The sequence below is a fragment of the Liolophura sinensis genome, chromosome 4 (genome assembly GCF_032854445.1).
Source record: "Liolophura sinensis isolate JHLJ2023 chromosome 4, CUHK_Ljap_v2, whole genome shotgun sequence".
NCBI lineage: Eukaryota > Metazoa > Mollusca > Polyplacophora > Chitonida > Chitonidae > Liolophura > Liolophura sinensis.
Window position 1 is genome coordinate 12,653,273 of NC_088298.1, and position 21,092 is coordinate 12,674,364.

The 21,092-nt window shown below is 39.4% G+C and overlaps 2 protein-coding genes and 1 long non-coding RNA gene across 4 annotated transcripts in view; all 3 read left to right on the plus strand.

Moving 5' to 3' along the window:
- Positions 1-6,804, plus strand: part of LOC135464732 (uncharacterized) — a 53,332-nt gene extending 46,528 nt beyond the window's left edge. Inside the window, exon 3 of the mRNA XM_064742252.1 lies at positions 5,492-6,804. Coding sequence (XP_064598322.1) covers positions 5,492-5,648 — 157 coding nt within the window. The 3' untranslated portion in view covers positions 5,649-6,804. The remainder of the gene's footprint in view (positions 1-5,491) is intronic.
- On the plus strand, positions 1,158-2,548 carry LOC135464622 (uncharacterized). Its single transcript, XR_010443670.1, has 3 exons — positions 1,158-1,209; positions 2,008-2,078; positions 2,437-2,548. It is a non-coding gene; the product is annotated as an uncharacterized LOC135464622 (long non-coding RNA).
- A 2,622-nt stretch (positions 6,805-9,426) lies between the features above and the next one.
- LOC135464772 (uncharacterized) lies at positions 9,427-20,895 on the plus strand. Of its 2 annotated transcripts, none has more exons than XM_064742317.1 (5): positions 9,427-9,526; positions 12,913-12,983; positions 14,729-15,121; positions 15,879-15,989; positions 18,645-20,895. In XM_064742317.1, exons 1-5 carry the CDS (start codon positions 9,497-9,499, stop codon positions 18,799-18,801), a joined length of 762 nt encoding a protein of 253 aa, XP_064598387.1. In that variant the 5' UTR covers positions 9,427-9,496; the 3' UTR covers positions 18,802-20,895. The 2 variants fall into 2 exon arrangements, with proteins under 2 accessions (XP_064598387.1, XP_064598388.1); XM_064742318.1 differs by having other exon boundaries at positions 14,759-15,121.
- Positions 20,896-21,092: the final 197 nt, after the last annotated feature.

Consider the following 21,092-nt stretch of genomic DNA (forward strand, 5'->3'; position numbering starts at 1 on the left):
TAACCTAGTTCGAAGAAATGCTGTTTGCCTCCGCCAGTCCCTCTCCCCCCGTGCATATCCGCTCAAGAAAGGCTTTCATTTGCTTAAAGTTTCTGATACCTATGACAATTGTTACGGACCAATCAGATTTGCCAGTTTGTCCGTAGTTTGTTTACTGGTGTAAAACGACAAACTTTTAGGATTATTCTATGTAAAGCATAGCATGGCTGTCTAATCTCACCTTTCTCTGAGCTTTATAAACTATTTCTTCAGAATTAAATTAAATAGATATAAATGATAATAATGTGTAAGGTATGTAGCGGTTTAAGATCGAGTCGTGTACCTAAACGGTGCAGTTTTACACATTTTCTGGACTGACGCTTAGCAGGAGGATATAGGTCAAGTAGGCCTACTGGTGGACCCAGTGTCAGTAAACCCCACGTTGTGGCTCGTCATGTCTAGTGTGTTCTAATGGCATTCCAGTGAGCTCTATACCGTTGACACTGGGACCAGTCCTGATGCGACACTAAGACACCGTCGTCATGTGACCCAAAATGTGTGGCAAGCTACGTTATTGAAAACAAATTGCAGTATGAAAGAAAAATGACATGCTCAAAATATTTTACCGATTCAATTAAGGTTATTGAGCAAACAAAACAACAACCCATCACCGGTTATCCTTCTAATGAAAAACCTTAGCCAAACTGGGATTTGATCACGTTTGAACTTATAGTTGTCGTGATGAGACAAATCGTAAAACAGTCTACAGGTACACATACTCTAATGTCAGGCAAGCGATGGCTTAAGTTAGAGATTTATAAGACATCAAGTTGTTGGCTTTTTCTTCCAAAAAATGGAATTGTATTCACTTTGCGTGTGATGATATCGTATGCTCCTGATGACATCGTGTGTGCCTGATGATATTGTGTGCGCCTGATGACAACGTATGTACCTGATGACAAGGCGTACACCTGATGACATTGTGTGCGTCTGATGACAACGTGTGAGCCTGATGACATCTTGTGCACCTGATTACATCGTGTGTTCGTGTTGATATCGTGTACGCGTGATGAGATCGTCTAAGTGTGATGATATCGTGTTTTACATTCTGTTTTCAGCAGGTTAAGCGTGGTTGAGAAGAAAGAAACATGTCGGAAGATAACAGATATGAGTTTTACATTAGCAGACAGCAAGGAACCACCCAAGAAATCTAGACTTGTACTATGCCTGGTGAGTACACTCAGTGTGAAGTTTTTTTTTACAGGTTTCTTGTTAAACGACGCACGCAATAATGTTTCCCTTGGCGTGACGGTTTAAAGCGTCTAACACATCCGTGTACAGCCTTTTTCTATCTTCAGATCTGAATCATTATCATGCAGTTTTCACAGTGGATCCACACGTAATAGCTGCATTTCTCCCCATCTCCCTGATCTTGAAGAACATTGCTCTATATCTAAATGAATGCAGAGAATTCAATGGATTTCAGCTATCTTTTAAACAAACAATTAAACAAAAACAAAGTAGACAATCAGTTGCTCATGAACAGGTCGCTGAGTCAAGACAGATCAAGCCTGAAAGACTAATAACTCGTCACTATATATGTATGAAGGGGAACATTGTTTATTAACAGGTCGCTAAGTCAAGACAGATCAAGCCTGAAAGAATAATAACAGATAACTCGTGAATATATATGTCTGACGGGGAACATTGTTTATGCTTATCAATACCATAAGTTGATCAGATTAGTTAAAAGGAAGGAAACCCAATCAAATAATAGTCAGCTAACGATCACCAAAAGATATCCAATCAGTATTTCCGTTGTTACAACTGTATTTGATTCAACAAATGTTCGAATTTTCGTTCATCGCTGTAGCTACCGTTTGTAGCGTCCGATTCGTTATTTAGTGAGTCGCACAAAACGGACACATATATGCAATATAAAGATTATACAAGCTTTTACATGTAGTTAAATAAATTTGTCAGGAAACAAGTCATTTGATCAGTTCATGTTTTTCTCCCGTTCTCCAGGGTGGATCTGTGCTCTTGTTGTCCGTAGCGGTCATCGCAGCGGTGAGCGCCATGATTTATCAATATTTTGCGTAAGTGTTTTGTTCTTGACCGCTGAGTGTCAGAAATTACCTTTCATGAGCCTAGTTTTAATTAATTAGGTTATTTATACGGCGACGGCCAGTGTCACGGTGAAAGGAAACCGGCCAGAGCCAAGAGGAAATCCACGACCCTCCGCAGGTTGCGGCAAGATCTTCCCACCTACCGTGCGGCCAGATAGGAAGCCAACATGGCCTACTTTTGAGCTCTCTTCCATATTATCTCAAAATTTAAAATTTTATTATAACTTTTGACAAAAGTTGACAATCTACAATATTAAATTTGTCTCATGAGTAAGTTCGGTCTATGTCTCATCACGCAGTCTACCACTGTAAAATGATTGCCTTCCAGTCTGTCTGCAAAGATGAACCACCTGACTGTCACTTGTAAGCCAGCTGACGTTGTCAAACAATACCCGGGTTATTTTCGGACACCACTGGAACAGATCGAAGTAGAGCGGCGGTATAATCAGGATTCACAATACCTGACTACAGTACCCCTGCAAAACTGCACACTGAACTGCATCTCTAGGGCGAAACGGGACACCACGCATGCGTTCTCCCCACGAAACGAAATGGAGGTTTTGGCTGTAGACGCAAGCGTAATACGAAAGCTCGCGCGCACCAAGCGACAAGAATTACCAAACCCTGAAGGAAACCTTGGACGCAACCCAATTTTCCACGGTTGTTGCGAATCGTAAGTCAGTTGGTCTATCAATTATTCTCCGTGAAAGGCCTTCTTGTTTTTGTCTGTCTGTTTAATGCCTGTTTAATAGCTTGTTCAGTATTGTCAATGATCCTTGTATCCTGCTCTTTGTTTAGCCAATCTATTATTTAAGTCATTAAGTTCATTTAACCATAAATCTGATTAAATGGGTAGTTTAAAAATTAATAAAGCAAAATAAGAATGAAATAACCAAAATCCAGTCATCTGTGCGCATTGTTAGGTTGATAGTTTGTAAATCAGCCTAACGAGCTGCAAAGTGAAAAGGTTGTTTTATTTGCTCGCCTTTAAGAGAAAAGTCGTGGATCGCCCCAACAACAGCAACAAACCAGAAGGGAGAAACAGTGAGCGTCATCCAGTTAGATGAACATAAGCAATATTTCTTGCAGGAGTCTTGCAAGTGAGTATCGTCTTGAATGGAAAAATCCTTATAAATAATAATAATTATTAATAACGTGACTGGGGAAGACGAGAGGGGGAGGGAGTTTTGAGTGTTTCCTAGTATCCCACCTGTTTGTGTTTATGACCTGACATGAGCATTTTTTTCAATCGAAAGTCGTCAGTAATAAGTAGTATAGTTTTTGTTGGGCATGTTGCCTTAATTTGACTGGCTATGCTGCGTATTCATTGTACATATCTGTATTGTTAAATGATATAGAGGACACATTTGTTTGTCAAACAATTTTCAAACAGACTACGCTTTAAATTATTAATAAAATGTAATGTGTAAGGTAATTTAAACTGATCTCATTAAAGGGCAATGGGCGGGCGCTAGTATGCAAATATAGCACTGTCGTAGAATATATTCCTTATATTACGGTTCAATTACTATTTATTTATTTTGTTGTCTACATGTCACAGGTGAACAAGATTTTTAAAGGAGAAGAAAAAACCTAAAACAATGACACTATAGGCTTTAAAAGAGCACATTTATTTTCTATCTGGTGGTGCCTACTGCATAATTTTGCGATTTTTCTTCGCCATACACTTTAAAGTCTGAAAACGGCAAAGGTGGCATAAAATGCTGAGTTCATCGCGTCCTCCATCTCCCTGTAAGTTATGCTTGGGGTGTTTTGCATCTCAGTCAGTGAGAGTCGTTTTAGCACAAAGCCTGTTATATTACCAGCTATCAGGCGTATAAACCGAGATCAAACGCCTCAAGTGATTGACCATAACCTACTTACATAATGACGCTATTATTCGACCGCGAGTGCTTCAATTTGCGGATTGTACAGTTTAGAGGGACAGTTCTTAGGACATACATTAGCTTCAGAAATAATGTCGATTTCTTGCTTATTCGTTTTCATCAGATATGTACAGAGATGGTGCACATGGGGCGACACCAAATTCCAAACCTTTATGGAATCTAAATTAGTTGACATTATTAATGTCGACTGGAAGTCTGGGAGAAAAACACGGTCTTTGAAGTTATCCCTTTAGATCGGACCAGATGACAAGTAAAATAATGATTAATATTCTGAATTTCACTCTATCTTTGTGCTTATTTTACACATGACAACAACCAACCCATTAAAATCAGCCCTTATACACATGGGATATACACAGTATACAGAAGTAAGACTACCAAATTATCAAATCCTTACAAATTCTGTCTTGATTTCTTGTAAAACAATGGCATTGGTTAGAAAATACAGAACTTTTCCACCTATCGACACAGGCTAAGAAAGACACAATGCAAGTCTTTTGTATCCCTTGATGAAATTTTGGAATTTTCTGGAAAAATTGGTGTCCAATTAATTACTTTTGATGTCAGTAAAATGTTCCAAGCTCAGTGATATTTTCCAGAAACGTCAAATGTACTGCCCTTGATGCACACGAGACTGTTCTACGTGATAATTCATACGTCAGAAATGGAAAGAATTTTGCACTCTTGCCCTAGCTATTTCTTAGCACACATCGCCACAAAATAGCTAAAATACTGCCGACGTGCCTTGAGTCATAATCATTCATTCATTCTTAGCACATAATTTTGTCTTTTGTATTTTGTATATTTGCTTTTTATAAGGATTATTGTGAACGTTCCACAGAGATATGGTAGAATACAAAGTTTTAGATGTGTGACAATTAGAAACGCTTAAATACGTTGATTCTATGCGCTGTTGGCTGTAGGGTAATGTGAAAATTTCCAGAGCCTACGAGACGACAACATTCTGCAGCATTCGAAAGATTTGACTCGGAGAAGTGACGACGGTTGCATTTTCCACGTCATGGCATGTGGGTGTAGAATATGAAATATGTAAAAACAAAAGCGATATGTATAAACTGCGAAGTAACACTTTTATTACTGAAGGAAATCCCGATAGTTCGCCTGTATATAAATCCCAAAAGCAAATGTAATAAGTGAAAGCAACTCAAATTCTTTTATTTATACAAATAAACAGCAGATATTATTCGTGGAGGTGGCCGGTGTATTCCGTGACACACTCTACGTTGTTTGAAACATCATTTCAGAGCACAATATCTCTCTCGTAACTCCAGTTATGTGATATACCACTGGCTTAAAATCCAGCACTATGGCCAACTTATTTAGATCGTAATACAGCCAGTACTGAATGGTAGAATCATTTTGGATAATCAGGAACGATTTTCAGAAACTTTTCTTAATATGTACACAATATATTCTTTTGTCTAAGAAAATTATTCCACTTTTTGTTTCTAACAGACCTGCTCCTGGTTGCGATTTCTGCACATGCGGCCAGCCAGAGCCGTTTCTCAACACGGCCGTCGTTTACAAAGATGATGAGAAGAAGGAGTTTCATAATGACGTTATTAAGCTGCCTGGCTGCTGTAAATGTCTGAACATAGGTCGAAGCACATAGTCTGCTTTTTGAGAACACACATGCAAGAAACTGGAACTGGAGACGTACCAAACAATGAAGCGTTTTATATATTACAGTCTGGGAAAAGTAGATTCTCGTTTAAACAAAATGGATGTCAAGGCTTGAAATGGAAAGGCATGTTATCAAAGACACATATGTGCAAAAGGTGGCTACAGCTCTGTTCCTTGAAGAACAACGCCTTTGATGAGCTGGGATTCTGGATCAGCTAATTTGATCTTGCGAACCATCTCTATGTTATAGACAGACATGATAGCGGTCGATTTGAAATGCCCTGCATGGTGCCTGACGCAACACAAAGTGTTACGATTCTAGCGTTAACGGCATAGAGGGAATCGGTGAACTGCAGGTTTTTGTGATAAATAAGGTGTTTGCTCACAATTGGAGATTTTAGAGTTCGAATTATTTTATCGGTCATGGTAAGAAAGTCATTTCGATAACATTTACTACAACATGGGCGTATGAAAAAGTCTCCCCAAAACTTATTTAGAGTATACACGAACGATGGAGAAAATTGTGGAGCTGAACTGAACTAGCAAAAGTTAAGTTCCAGAAGGAAAAGGGATGTCATTTATGCCGATCTGACAGAGGTGATCGATAAGGTCAGCAAAAGCTCCCTGACACCTTTGTCAACTCATATGATACCATAGTGTCTTTACCTTTAGTGACACAAGAATCCCCCCCCCCCCTTCCTATTTAATATAAATATTTAATAGCACGCTCAATAACAGTCTGGATTTAGCGTCTGTTGATCCATTCACCATTGATGACGTATGTTCTAATCCACCTAACTCCCGCTAGTTTACCTACAGCTCTGTTTTCAGGCCGTATTTTGATGTAATATTTTCAGTTCTCGTACCACAGTAGATCTGCGGGGGTTGTTTAAATATTTAAAAAAAATATTTTCCTGTGAAACTAGTCTGCGGTACTTATATTGAGCCACAAGGAATTCCACTCACAAACAGCCACAGGAATGATTTTTTGTCGAAATGACAAAGGTTGAACAGAATGGAAGAAATCCGTGTTCCATATCACCGAGAGAAATCTTTTCGGAAAGGACAAAATACAAGTTTTTACAACAACAACAGTACAACAACCCTCAAATACCTTGCGTACACAGCTTAAAGAGAACACAAAATGTACAACCATATCTACAAAGAAAAATGATATAGGACACAGTTATCACCGGAAAATATGTAAAAATGTCTACAAAGTTTTGAAAGCTGAGAAGACGAAGTTCAGCACTGGGGATATGGCACTGACGGACAATTTACTCCGATTAGCAATGCTGTAGCAAGCCTTATGAACTTGACCAATCAGCAGCGCTGAAAGCGTCACGTAATAATTGGCTGTCACGTCAAAAAGCCTGTTAGCTTTTTATTGTCAGTGTGGTATAGTGGATAGACAGATATCGATGTAATGAATTGGATTTTACTGATGCATTTTGAACGACACTTTTATGAAAAGGGAACTGAGACAACTGTCCGTGTCACAATGTCTATATGCTTGGGCAGGAGGCAGCACTAACTTGTCAGGGTGAGCTGGCAAGAAAACTGCCTTGGGAGAGTCATTACTGGAAGAAAAATCATGTGACTTTGCGTTATTTTTCCTCGGCAAAGTCAGATTTATTACGAATATATCTTAACAAAGTCTGAATAAATGGGTCTGTTATCAATCAGAAGGTCTTGTTATGTTCGGTAAATTGCCTGATGTCGGTACAACCAGCAAGGCCAATTGCTTAAACCCATGCAGGACAGGGACGAGCAGGACCGCTAAAACAAGACCCTTGTGTCGACGAACATCGCTCTGACCGAGGGCGAAACTAAACGAAACATCGGCTCTTTGAACACGCTTTGGTTGTGTATCAGGCGTTTTTGTTTGTATTTTCTCTCTGCCACCGATGGGACGGGAGAGATCCTAGGTTTTGTGACGTCACTCTAGATAGCTATAACATAGCAAAATAGCGTCACCAATTGAGTTGCTTTTGTTGATAAGCGGTGTGGAATTTTAAAAATATTTTTAGAACATTTTTGGAATACCACTTTATTAATTAATTCAGCTTTAGTGGCTGTCTATGTTCACTTTAAGGACGAAATCGTTTTTTCTACTTCATAAACTGACTTTATGCTGTGAATAGGGGTCACATTTGCTATTTTCCTTTGTTGAGGAAATATTACTTTACGAAAAGAAAAGGTTAAATAACTGGGAAAGTATTAGATTAAAGCCTACCCTCAAAAGATTTCTTGAACCTCAAACCATCTGGGCCTGACGATTTTGATTTGTCTGTATGATTTAAAATCATCATTATTTCATCTGAGGTGGCAAATATTTCTTCAGGACAAGGTTTACCTCTTTAAGAAATGAATGTAAATATGCTCTTTATACAGTTCGGATCTACAAACCGGATGTTCAGTTACCGGCGCACCATTATAACAAGAAAAGGAGACATCCTGATAGCCTCACTTTTATTTTGTTTCAGTCAAATGTCACCTTTGTGCAGAGGCTGGAAAACCCACCCACATCTGAAAAAAATTACCAAATTTATTTAGATGAGAAAATTGAGAAATTGAACATTTGTGAACTTCAGAAGTTCTTGAAGGAAAGATATGCCATTGTGTGCCTCCTGTGCATGCTGAGACAGGTGATCAGGAAACAAAAATTGTCTGAAATGTCTTTGACAAGCCAAGTGATACAGTAGGACTTTTTGACCTTTAGTGACGAAAGAGTTCCAATTCGAAACTCCCCTTTTGGGTGAGAACTTGTAGGAATCACCAATTCATTAGACAAATGAGTACACTTTATATATTACAAGTAGAAATCCATTGTTCCTGGCGTGACATGTTTCTTGTAGGCCTATTTATTCCCGACTTTCGTGTCCGTCTCATTTACGTATTACAGGAGTCATACAAAAGGTAAAAAAAGCCATGCTGTAATATATGACCTGTCAAATATGCTCAGCGACTGTTTGTGATTTCGGTAAATTATTGTCAACGAATCTTTGTCAACCGGAATTGTATTCGTGAACAATCCATCACGTGAAAAAATAGCGAGATGGACAATAAATAAGTGACATTTTTAATAATGACTAAGGTTATGTTAACAAGTGTGGAGCTCCATGTGATCTTTAACCGGTTGAAATTGAGAAATCAAAGGAAATAAAATTAGATGTTTTATAAATGGACATTACGCAATTCTCACGCCACACTCAACATTACACTCTTAAAACTGAACCGTTTTATATAGCCGTAATAATGTAAACCAACATTTTGACAGTGTTCACTTCTAATGAGGGATTTCTACACTTTCTGTGCAGTTGGAAATTTTTTAATTTTTCAACTTCCATTTCCATCGACCTAAAAAAACAAGTAAAGGTAAAATGTTTCCGATTTCTTCCATGGAGTTGGGATAACGTGTACATAATTCGTGTAAATCGCGTCTAAGTGTTAAGCTCCTGGTAAGTAATGCTGACTGGTTGAAGCTAGTGTTGGCCTATATTGCACCTGTGAAGCTTTCGTGAGCCATTTTCGTGAGACGAAGACATACAAGCGGGTGTGAATACCGGATATAAAATACAATGGGACTGAAATATTTCCGCCAAGTTAGTCTATTGATTGCTCTTCACGCTGTCTCGCATTTCACCAATTAGAACAAGCACGCCCGAGTTACCATCTATTTGCTATTTTTAGAACGCTGTTTCATACACAGCCGCGCGCTACATATACGACGGTTTGTCGCCAGCTAGGAGTTCCTTACGAAAACTGTGAAGAATAAATTTAGTATACCAGAGCTATTTTCATTTGCGGTAGTACGAAGTGAGTATTCTCGTTCTAATGGCGTCAACTCGTCTGGTGTATTGCTTGGTAAGTATACTATGGACTAGACAGTACATGTACTGTATTATTGGGGAAAAAACGAGCATACTTGAGTGTATATAGGAATTTAGCAGTATAAACAGGTATGAATCATACAAACAGGCACAAACAGGTAAAATGGTTGTGTGCCTATGAAAAGCGCTAAATCAGTTTACCATAGGTATAATACTTAGCTGAATATTAGAAATGAATTCAGCGAAAAAAAATTTAAGCCGTAAGTTTCTTGTAAGCAGCCCAGTGACGAATGCGTGAACAGTCAATGTTGTCACTCTACGCCGTCACCAGTAGCGCTCACATGGTGTGATTTGTCACTCTACGTCGTCAACATCACAGCCACCAGTGGAGTTCACATGGTGTGATTTGTCACTCTACGTCGTCAACATCACAGCCACCAGTGGAGTTCACATGGTGTGATTTGTCACTCTACATCGTCAATATCCTAGCCACCAGTGGAGTTCACATGGTGTGATTTGTAACTCTACGCCGTTAACATCACAGCCACCAGTAGCGCTCACATTGTGTGATTTGTCGTAAAATAATGGATATGCTTTGCCAAAACTTGGCCATACACAGGTCATTTGTGGGTTATCCCACTTTCACACCTTGTGGACCTTAGTGAGTATTGTATCCATTTAGTGTGCCTTTAATTTAGTGTTTATCTGTGCCGGGCATGTGGAAATGTGCTCGTCAAAGGTCAGTGGTTTATCACGGGCGGATAGGTTTACTTCACCTATGGGAATTGACAAATTCCTTTATAAGTGGGAAATAACGTGAGTATAGCGTTAAACAACAATGAAATAAAAATAAATTAAATTTAGTGCAGCATTTGACTGAAATCGAATGACAGACTGTTTATAATTACTCTTGAATTCTTCGACACAGTACGCCAAAATCGTACTTATGAGCCTCGTGGCACACAGCGCTATGGGGAATAATGTGACCTGAGCTGGAACGATACAAAAACTCTTGTCACGAGACCGCGGCGGCACGATAAATTGTATACTGCGAGCAGGGTTGGGCTGCGATCGCACCATTAATATCCAGGGCGATATGTAGGACAGATCTTTAGTTAGCAATTTACTTGATGACTAGTCGTAGACATCCAGACTGTAATCATATTCTTCACAAAAAGCAGAATGGAAATATCGGAAAAGGACGCCGATCGAACTAACCTAGAGTAGCCCGCTTGGAGATAAGTGTTCAGGATAGATGAACATTGAATAAGTATTGCAAGGGTCGCATCTAGTTTACAACATACACTTTGGCGTGGCCTCGTGTGAGTCACTCTCCTTGACGTCACCTATCAGAACTATTCACCAGTTCACTGGGCACAGGAAAACACGTCTTTCACCACGAGTACAAACACGTTCGAAGTCCGTTCTCCATCACTGTTTCTCTCATGACTTATTTCTTGAATTTATTACAGACTTTCTTGTGGATATTTTTTTAACACGTGTATATGAGTGCATTACAAAAGCTATAAGGCTCTAATATAATATAGTCGATATCCCCCTGGTGTGAGTCATGGTCAGAGAGAGCCTTCATTATTACATATGACAAGATCGAACACATTAAATTGTTTCGTCACTTTTTTCTTCCACGTAGATAGAAAAAAAGTTATGTCATTATTCAAAAATTCTCACAAATGTCTTCCAAAAATACACAAATGAATCTATGAACAAGACCAGCGTTTGTACCGAGTTCCTTCCATGTTTACACCGCCCTCTCCGTCGCCTCTCAAGTTATATAAACATGTATACTTTTGAATTATTCCCCCCAAAATGACAATTTAACAAAACATTGTTTGTTTTCTATACACATACTGTAATATCCAGTAGAAAGAGAATACGGAAAGTCGATCATCATATTCAGTCTCACGCAGCTTAACCTCGCGAATCCTTGGTCGAACTACATGTCTTACAAAAGATATAGAAAAATGGTAGGCCTATATTCTGACATCCAGACTTTCATATTAGGATATGGATACATTTACGCTGAGTAGTTACCATCAACGTGTGGAGTAGTTACCATCAACGTATGGAGTAGTTACCATCAACGTGTGGAGTAGTTACCATCAACGTATGGAGTAGTTACCATCAACGTGTGGAGTGGTTACCATCAACGTATGGAGTAGTTACCATCAACGTGTGGAGTAGTTACCATCAACGTGTGGAGTAGTTACCATCAACGTGTGGAGTAGTTACCATCAACGTGTGGAGTAGTTACCATCAACGTATCTCACCACTGAGCAAGAGACTTATGCTCCAGACAAACCCAATTTTTGTGTCCATTACTGGGTTTCAACCCACATCTTGTGTGCTCAGTTCGATTGAAAGGCTAGCACCTTAATTACATGTCCCTTTAATGGAATGACCAGTTCTTTCAGAGAAATTCGTACTTATCACCTATTTGTTCTAGGAATGACCCATTTTCAATAAAGTTTGATTCAGATATACCATTCATCGACCCGACCTTACACTGAAGTGACCCTATACATCTACATACGCTATAGGATAGACCGCTCCTTCACGCAGGTGGCCGTGGCATACATGTAGGTCACCAACCGGCCCTTTCATGGAGGCGACACTGTACATTGACGATAAACCTGCACTCACCCATAAAGTTAACTCACAGTTGAGGCTTGCTACATAACTGACTAGCCATAGTCTTAGCTGTCCAATAGTCGGTTCACTTTTGTATATGTATGTATGCTTGGAGATTTACGTCGTTCTTTACAGTTTTTCAGTCATATGGCGACCACTTTTCTTAAGTAAGTGTCATAGCTTTGTTGTGGCATCTTTTCACCTAGTTTCGGCCACGGCTGTAAGTTACGCGGCTTGTCAGGATGAGGTACAGTCGTTTCTAGCCAGTCCGCTGCCAGTGCCTGGTTTCACCCGCCTGTGAACCCCTCCACTGTCTGTGCATGGTTTCTTCCGCCTATGAACCCAGCCCTTGCCTGTGCCTGGTTTCTTCCGCATATGGACCCAACCACTGTCTGTGCCTGGTTTCCTCAACAGATAAACCAGGTCACTGTCTGTTTCTTCCGCCTATGAACTCAAACACTGTCTGTGTCTGGTTTCCTCAACCCATAAAACCCAACCACTGTCTGTGCCTGGTTTCACCCACCTATGAAACCAACCACTGTCTGTGCATGGCTTCCTCAACCCATAAGCCAGACCTCTGTCTGTGCCTGGATTCCTCTACCCAATTACACAAAATAGCAACAGAAGAGATAAACTAAATCACTTCATCTAAACTGGTTATAACACGAAAGAGATTGAAATCATGTTTGCCGGCAGAAATCATAACCAAACGCTTGTATGTTGACAATGTGTTCCCAGCTAGTAGGATTTGTATGTTTCGTTCTACTGCAGGTGGGCATTGTTACGATTCTGGTCCTGACCGTAGCCGCTTCTGTGGGGGTCCTTGTGTGGAGATATGCCACGTAAGTTTCAGATAGGTCACATATGTACTAGATTTATCATAAGAAGAGGAAAGGCTAGTTGTCTGCAGTGCTTAAAGATTTTGTATATGCAATGTTTTATAATCCTGATTGTGTTATGCCAAAAGCAAATTGAATAGATTACTTACAATGGTCCAAACTACAAATGGCAAACAATGCATTGAAAGTAAAAAGAAATTAAGCAGTTAGAATGCTTTCTTCAGAATTAGTGCTACGGTACATTGCGTTGAATCGTCGCAGAAAGACGATTTCAACATTCCTCCGATGTCGTCAAGGACTGCTCCCGTTTTACAAACTGTAAGAACCCTGCGTCAAGCAACATCCATAGGTGACGTGCACATCGTCCAGCGTTTCGGCCACATTTACGTTAGGCCCGAAAATCGGCCCGGCGTCCAAATCAAATAACGTTGGAAATAGATTAGGGACTAAAACGTATAACTATTTGCATGCAACTGAACCGATTTCGTACCCAATAACGAATTAGGGTATGACAAAAATTAAATAAAGTAAGTAAGACAATAAAAATATACATATAAAGACGGTCCGCGGGCCCATTTGTCCAGTTTGGCAACGAATATCATGACTAGTTGTTAAATGTAGCCAATCAGCATCGATAATATTGACGTACAAAATAACTTGACTTGAAACATGACGACAGACAGCAAGTGAGTCGAAAAGGTGATTATTAAAGTGGAGAAGAACAGGCTGTATTATACAACCTTATAGACGAGTGGTTATGTAGTAAGTAAGTAGTAAGTATTCCACAGGTTTAAAAACCGCAACTTTTTAATGATATTTTACAACGGAGATATCGCCGCCATATTATCAATTTTATCCAATCGGAGAAAAGTTATTTCTATAACCCTGGGGCGCGTATATTTCCGCTTACAACTAAACCTTGCTTTGCCTTTTAACCATGCATACGTGCGTACGGTACGTATGGGACGACATGGGTCCCCTCAGAAGTATCGCCCAACAATAATGATGGCTTTTTTTACGCTCGGTCAAAAATTACCTTCATGCAGTCAGTTGATGTCGTTCTTCAATCACCGTAAAAACAGATCACAAGATTAAATACTGGCACCAGTCCTTCAACGCGGTAGACCCTCACTATGTGCTACTGGTTATGCGCTAAAAAAAAGCGTCAAATGTATTGAGCGAGGCTCGTGTGCCCCTTGTACTGTCTTATGTTCGTTCAGACCACTTGCCTTCTTGGCAATGTACCAGTATATAGCTTGCAAGCCTGTGAGTCACACGTCAGTAACTTGCCAAAAATCTGTGGTTTGACCTTGGCAGTCCGGTTTCCTCCATCCTCAAGCTGACCACCGTGCATGGTATCGGTGAAAAGTCCTTTTTTGACTACTGATTGGGTATTTTATATAAATGAAATATTTTTGAGTACGGCGTAAAGCAAGAATCAAATAAATAGAGAAATACTTGTTAGTGGTTGATATCCTCCTAATTTATGTATGTTTGAGTTTTGACCTCGCGTTTGTTCAAGAGCTCTTGTAACACACTCACATACGATTTTCCTTGTTTTGTTTCTAAAACAAAATGCTTTTCGGAACAGGTAATGTTTCCAAACAACAGGGGACTGAAGTTAAACCGTGGAACTAACGATAAGTTGAGCATCTTTTTAGAATTTTTGGATTTTGGGCAGTGCTGTATTAATATTGTGATTGGTGTTAAAAAAACGTGTGTCCTGTTTTATTTCTGGTCCTCACCAGTGTGGCCGACGCCTTGGTGGACTTTGACAGTTGTAGGGAGGAAAGTCTACCTGAGTTGTTTCCTGGTTATTTCCGAAACGCCGAGCAGCAGTTTTTGTTCCTAGCACAGTTTAACAACGAAACGGGCCCTTTAGATACATATCCTCCAAAAAAGTGTGGATTCTATTGCCCTGGTCGGAATGCGTCCTCGCCTGTTGAGGTGACGACACTCAGCACGAACAACAACAACACAACAGAACTGTTCGCGGGACAACGAGGACGACGAGATGTCAGCAATGTGGGAAGTTACCGCCAGGTGGCGCCGTTAACCGATTCTCGTGTCCGTCAGAAGCGAGACGTGCCTGCTGGCGCTACAGTTCTGTTTGGACCAGTGTACCATGCTTGCTGTCAGTCGTAAGTACTAATCAAATAATTTGCAGAGGAAGCCAGAATCAGCTGAACTCATAGCGACCGCAAAAGTGAGAGGCTCTTAGGTTATTGTACTAACTTATCCAGAGACCAGAATAGCCAAAGTTTCCCATTGACTAACTTATCCAGAGACCAGAATAGCCAAAGTTTCCCCTTGACTAACTTATCCAGAGACCAGAATAGCCAAAGTTTCCCCTTGACTAACTTATCCAGAGACCAGAATAGCCAAAGTTTCCCCTGGGCTAACTTATCCAGTGACTAGAATAGCCAAAGTTTCCCATTGACTAACTTATCCAGAGACCAGAATAGCCAAAGTTTCCCCTTGACTAACTTATCCAGAGACCAGAATAGCCAAAGTTTCCCTTTGACTAACCTATCCAGTGACCAAAAAAGCCAAAGTTTCCCCTGGACTAACTTATCCAGTGACGAAAAAAGCCAAAGTTTCCCCTGGACTAACTTATCCAGTGACCAAAAAAGCCAAAGTTGTTGTTGTTATTTTGTAATTGTTTTTTTATTTGCACATATGAATACTATTTTAATAACTAAAAGCTAAGGCCATTTGCATACATTTTTGTGTTGATGGGAAATTACAAATGAGTGCCCAGATGTTAAAGATACAAATTAGAGATAGTCAACATTTTCCCTATATATATACATATATCTTTATTAGTTACTTTCCTCCTTCAGTCTAGAGTTATCTCCCCTCTATCTACCCATATTTAATTTTTGGGTTTGACTCCAGATGGCGTATCGTAACAACTCCGGTATCTGCAGAAACTTTGGGCGGAGAAGTGGTGGAACTGGTCCAGAACGTGGCTGGATTTTCACAGTATTTTGTCTCTGAATATTTCGAGTAAGTCATAACATCTTTTTCTGCCACGAATTTCGAATGAACAGCTAACAAGATATAAATTTCCCTATACATTTTTAAAGGTAAACACAGAAATAATACGTTTTCTGTTCAAAATGAATTTTTCTTGTACTGGTACAAAATTAAATACTCATGTAGTCACACTGACAAAAAAAAGGAAAATAATCTATTGGGCGTTTATTTTGTCTGCATAATTTCTTTAGGATTTAAGAAGGACATGATGGGAGGAAGTAATGTTTTGTAATATCATTACATGTTTTATAATTGGGAAAGGAATGATTTTAATTAACAGATTTTTGTTACGTTGGAAATATCACTTGTATCAGTTTAGTCTGAAGTCAAGATAGAGGTCATATTTCTTGTTATTTGCAAGATGCGTTTATGAACATGTAATAAGAAAAATAATCGCTATCACACATTCTGGCCTACAATTTATTTATTTATTTATTTGTTTATTTATTTGTTTGTTTACGCCGCACTCGAGAATACCTCACTTATTCGACGACGACCAACATTATGCTGGGAGGAAAACCCACGACCATCGGCAGGTTGCTGCGAGACCTTCCCACATACGATTGGAGGGCATGAGCTGTTCTGATCTATAAAGTATCATGGTTTTTGATCGCTCAAATTACAATACTTTTATGTGCAAAACCTCTCAAATCAGTGATAATATTTATTTGTTAATTTGATTAATATTTTACGCCGTACTCAAGAATACTTGACTTTTACGATGGTGGCCAGCATATTTGTGGGAGGAAACCGGGCAGAGCCCGGGGGAAACCCACGATCATCCGCAGGTTGCTGGGAGACCTTGCCACTTACTCAGTGATAATAAAAAACTACGTAATATGTTATTGTCATGAACCTTACCTAATAAAGAATACTATATTGGTGGTAATATAATAATATACTGGATGACATCGATAGATGTTTAGGGTAATTGAACCCTTATTTTATAGTCAAGCCTCAGTCTATAAAGCGGGAGTTATTCTTTGTTTTCAAGGTGACGCGACAGTACGAGAAGTCACAGCATGTATATCGCCCTAAGCCCAAGAAACCCATTTAAAGCAAAAGAGTTTTCATCAGACGATGTACTTTCAATATTAGTGACCCTTTTTATCCCTTAGAGCGTATGTACCCGGCTCGCAACTCGCCCACTTCTCATTTCGTCTTCATATTTTTAGGTGGGGCCTCCGTGGCTCAGTTGGTTAGCGGGCTAGCGCAGCGTAATGACCCAGGAGCCTCTTAGCGATGCAGTTGCTGGGATTTCAAATCCAGCAGTACGTGGGAAGGACATGCTAGCAACTTGCGGATGGTCGTTGATTTCCCCCGGGCACTGCCCGGTTTCCTCCCACCATAATGCTGGCCGCTGTCGTATAAGTGAAATACTCTTGAGTACGGCGTAAAACACCAATCAAATAAATAAATAAATATTTTTAGGTATGCGAACAGCGGTCAGAACCTTACTCCCCAGGGAAGCGAGTAGCAAAAATAGTAGGCCTGTAACGAATGAAACCCGGCACTGATTGGTGTTCTCAGGCCCTCTACAAATTGTATCATCATTGCAAAACATTATTGCTCTATACTTGTAACACATTATATGGGAAATCACCTAATGACTCCTAGTCGTCGTATGACTGAGAAATAGCTAAGTACGACGTGTAACCCTAATCACTGATTCATTCGTTCTGCCCAGTACAATACTAGTGTATGCTTATGTGATTGGGGTTAATGTCGTACTTAGCATATGGCGACGAGGAGTCATTAGGTGTGTAAACATATACCGTGTCTTCCTGTGACCATGCCGCCAAAGTGCTGCCGCAACCGAAGTATCATGGCGAAGACACCTGACAAGACACCCCACCCAGTCACATTATACAGACACCTGGTCAACCACTCATATTTCCTTGTTCTACCTGTCAATGCTGAGCGCCAAGCGGGGCAGTAAAAGTACCATTTTTTAAAGGTTTTATTAAAAGGTTTTTTTTTAAAGACGCGTGATTGATCCCAGATCTCATGAATTTCTAGTCGGACGCTTTAACAACTAGGCCACCGAAGTGGTTAACATTACTCCTGGTTTTCGTACCAACACGAGCAATCACGAATAACTCTAGCTGGTATTAGTATTTAAAGGTGGAGAAAACATAAAAATGACATAAAGTTCAGATGAAAGAGTGCGAAAAGTTATTCCTAAATGTGGTCTTCAATATTTTTTTCGATTTTTCCTTAAGGAGAAAAAGACACTTAAAAATATTTTTTAATTGGTGGGTATTTGGGACCACCTTTTGGTATTTATAGTTTTTGTTTAATAATGTCATAAATGAGGATGTAACACAGGTTTAATAAATATGTTTGCGCTGGAATTTGTTTTTTCCAGGTTTTCCAAGTTTTGACTCCCTTTCATCTGATTTTGGCATCATTTTTATGTTTTCTTCTTCTTTAAGTGGGCGGTTTTATGATTTATAAGACTGTGTCCCATTGTAGAGGGACAGAGAAGCTCATTGTCGGAAGCTGTAGGAAGGAATTGTTTTATTTTTGCTGTTACGGCTGTTTCAAAATCGCTGTGGTAGTACGGGTCAGTGATTTGGGGCTCGTAAAATACTTGACTAACGTCTCTGTTCTGTATTGTTTCAGAGAAGAATCGACATGCGAGAACTGCCAATGCTATCAGCCCGTCCCATTTGTTTACAGCGCCGTCTATTACAAAGACAAAAGGTCCAATAATTTCAAGAAGAAATACGGTGTTACCTCCATCAAGTTGCCAGGGTGTTGCAAGTGTTTAAATATTTGAAAGGTATATACTGTTTGTATGAACAGAGTGTAGCAATATGCGTTTCATCACACTACAATAACGGTATTACCAAGCTCATGGACATGTGCTTTATTATTGTCAAAGTAATAGGGGTTAAAATTGTTGAGTGTACATGCTATACTTCCGTCATGCGCATGGGGGTGGAGGTGGGGTCTCCACTCTATGTTAGGTCCACGCTGCGTTGCAAATTAGACAGGCGATGGACGTTCGAATTATGAACAGATTATGTCATCTTTTTAGCCTAGGCGACTTGAATAGATCTCAAGAGTGGTGTTCTATGTGAAAATGAACACGCCTTTTCTACAGTAGATGACCTACGGCTCTGTTGATGCAGAATACAGAAAGTGTGGGAAACTTATGTGGAGAAGTGACGTATAGAGTGTAGCATTTACAAACATTTGAAAAAAATGTCATTTTTGAAATCGTAACCGAGATATACCTGTAAGTAATTGTGGTTTTACGCGGGCAGTCATATTGAACTAAATTGTGACCTGACCGACATCTATAAGCAGCTCCCCTAACAGTGCCCAGGATTTATTTATTTATTTATTTACTTTGTGTTTTACGCCGTATTCAAGAATACTTCATTTACACGATCCATGGCCAGCATTATGGTGGGAGGAAATCGAACAGAGCCCGGGGGAATCCCATGACCACCACATGGATGTTATACTGCCGACTGGATTTGACGCTTAATTAACAACCGTTGGATTATCTTTGATACATACCGAGCTTAAAAGCTAGTGTTCGTATATGATAAAGTATCTGCTATAAAATCTTCATTTCAGAAATGAATAATTATGCGGTGTCGCAGATGTGTGTGTGTCCATGATTAAACAGTGCGAAATATGTAAAGGTTAAGTGTTGGTGGTGTGTGGGATTCCACACAATTAATTTTAAAAGACACACGACACATCCGGCTGGAAGTGAAACACACTGTATAGTTCTCCGGTGCCCACAGATATTTTATTTTATAATGTATATTCATCTTGCATTATGTATCTACAGCAAGATTTCAGCTAACATGCTAAATTTGTGTACATGTATGCAAAGTCACACCACTTTTGTAAGGGATGGAAGGTACTCTGCCTTCTCTTTGGCTGACAGGCCACACTTCTAAAATATACAGGTTAACAATATGGTGAGCTGTGGAGACGTTTAGCTTTTACTTGCTTTTATATATTTGGAACCTTGTAGTTTGTTAACGAAACCCTGAAACTCTAAATTTGTTGCCATAGGGATTATCTGTAATGAATTTTCAATTCCAGTATAAATGGTCTGACAGTTTTCTTGTATTTTAAAGTCAAAATGTTGTAAATATAGTATTTAAGAAAATTGTTTTGACCTTAAATAGGTAATTGCACATGTATAGTAGGTCTATGATACTGTCATCGCTTCTCTGGCTTTACTCTCTATGCTGTATACGTCCACCACATTGTCGCCGCTTCCCTGAATTTACTGTCTATGCTGTATACGTCGTTTCCCTGGCTCTACTGTCATTGCTCTATGTCCGTGAATATACAGTGTAATTTTACCCAGGAAGAACGTCATATTGTCATATTCAAATACATCGTGTGATGTTAAATTTATTATTTATGCACTTACATGAATGCTGTGGGGGAAACCAGTATATTGGAAGACGGGCTTACAATTCAGATTAACATTGCATTGACTACAATTTAATAATGTAAGTCATTGTTTTCTACCTGTGAGTACATAAATGAGGGAAAAGGCAATCTCTTTCAACCACCCTGTAAGGTTTTCTCATTTTATAAGGTGTGTGGCGGCAAACCAGCCACCTTGGGTGTAAAGAGAATTTATTAATCGACAGATGTATACGTAAACCTGTTTAGAATTTATCACATCGCCCATCATATGACTGATATGCATTAATCAACAACCAGCTGATAATGTAATCTATGTTTGCTAAGATTTACATACTGAATTTTTAAGGAGCAATACATTTAAATGGTGATTTTTCTTGACTTATTGTATTTCTATTCCAGTAAAGTAAAAAATCTGATTGCTCTGATGTGGAGAACAGGTGTCGGAAAAAAAAACATGAATTTTAACTGCAAGTTTCGACTTTTCGTTCTCATAAGGGCTACTGATTGCTAGCAGCGTAAAGTCACATTGTGATTGTAACGATTGTGAGTCATTCACATTGTGATTGTAACGATTGTGAGTCATTCACATTGTGATTGTAACGATTGTAAGTCAGCCACATTGTGATTGTAACGACTGTTAGTCATTCACATTGTGATTATGAC

Bases quoted from the DNA above. Each gene is read 5' to 3' on its own strand.
- LOC135464772 (XM_064742317.1), top strand. From the start codon at position 9,497: ATGGCGTCAACTCGTCTGGTGTATTGCTTG. The intron at 9,527-12,912 runs GTAAGTATACTA...GTTCTACTGCAG, and splicing joins CTCGTCTGGTGTATTGCTTG to GTGGGCATTGTTACGATTCT. The intron at 15,122-15,878 runs GTAAGTACTAAT...GTTTGACTCCAG, and splicing joins TACCATGCTTGCTGTCAGTC to ATGGCGTATCGTAACAACTC.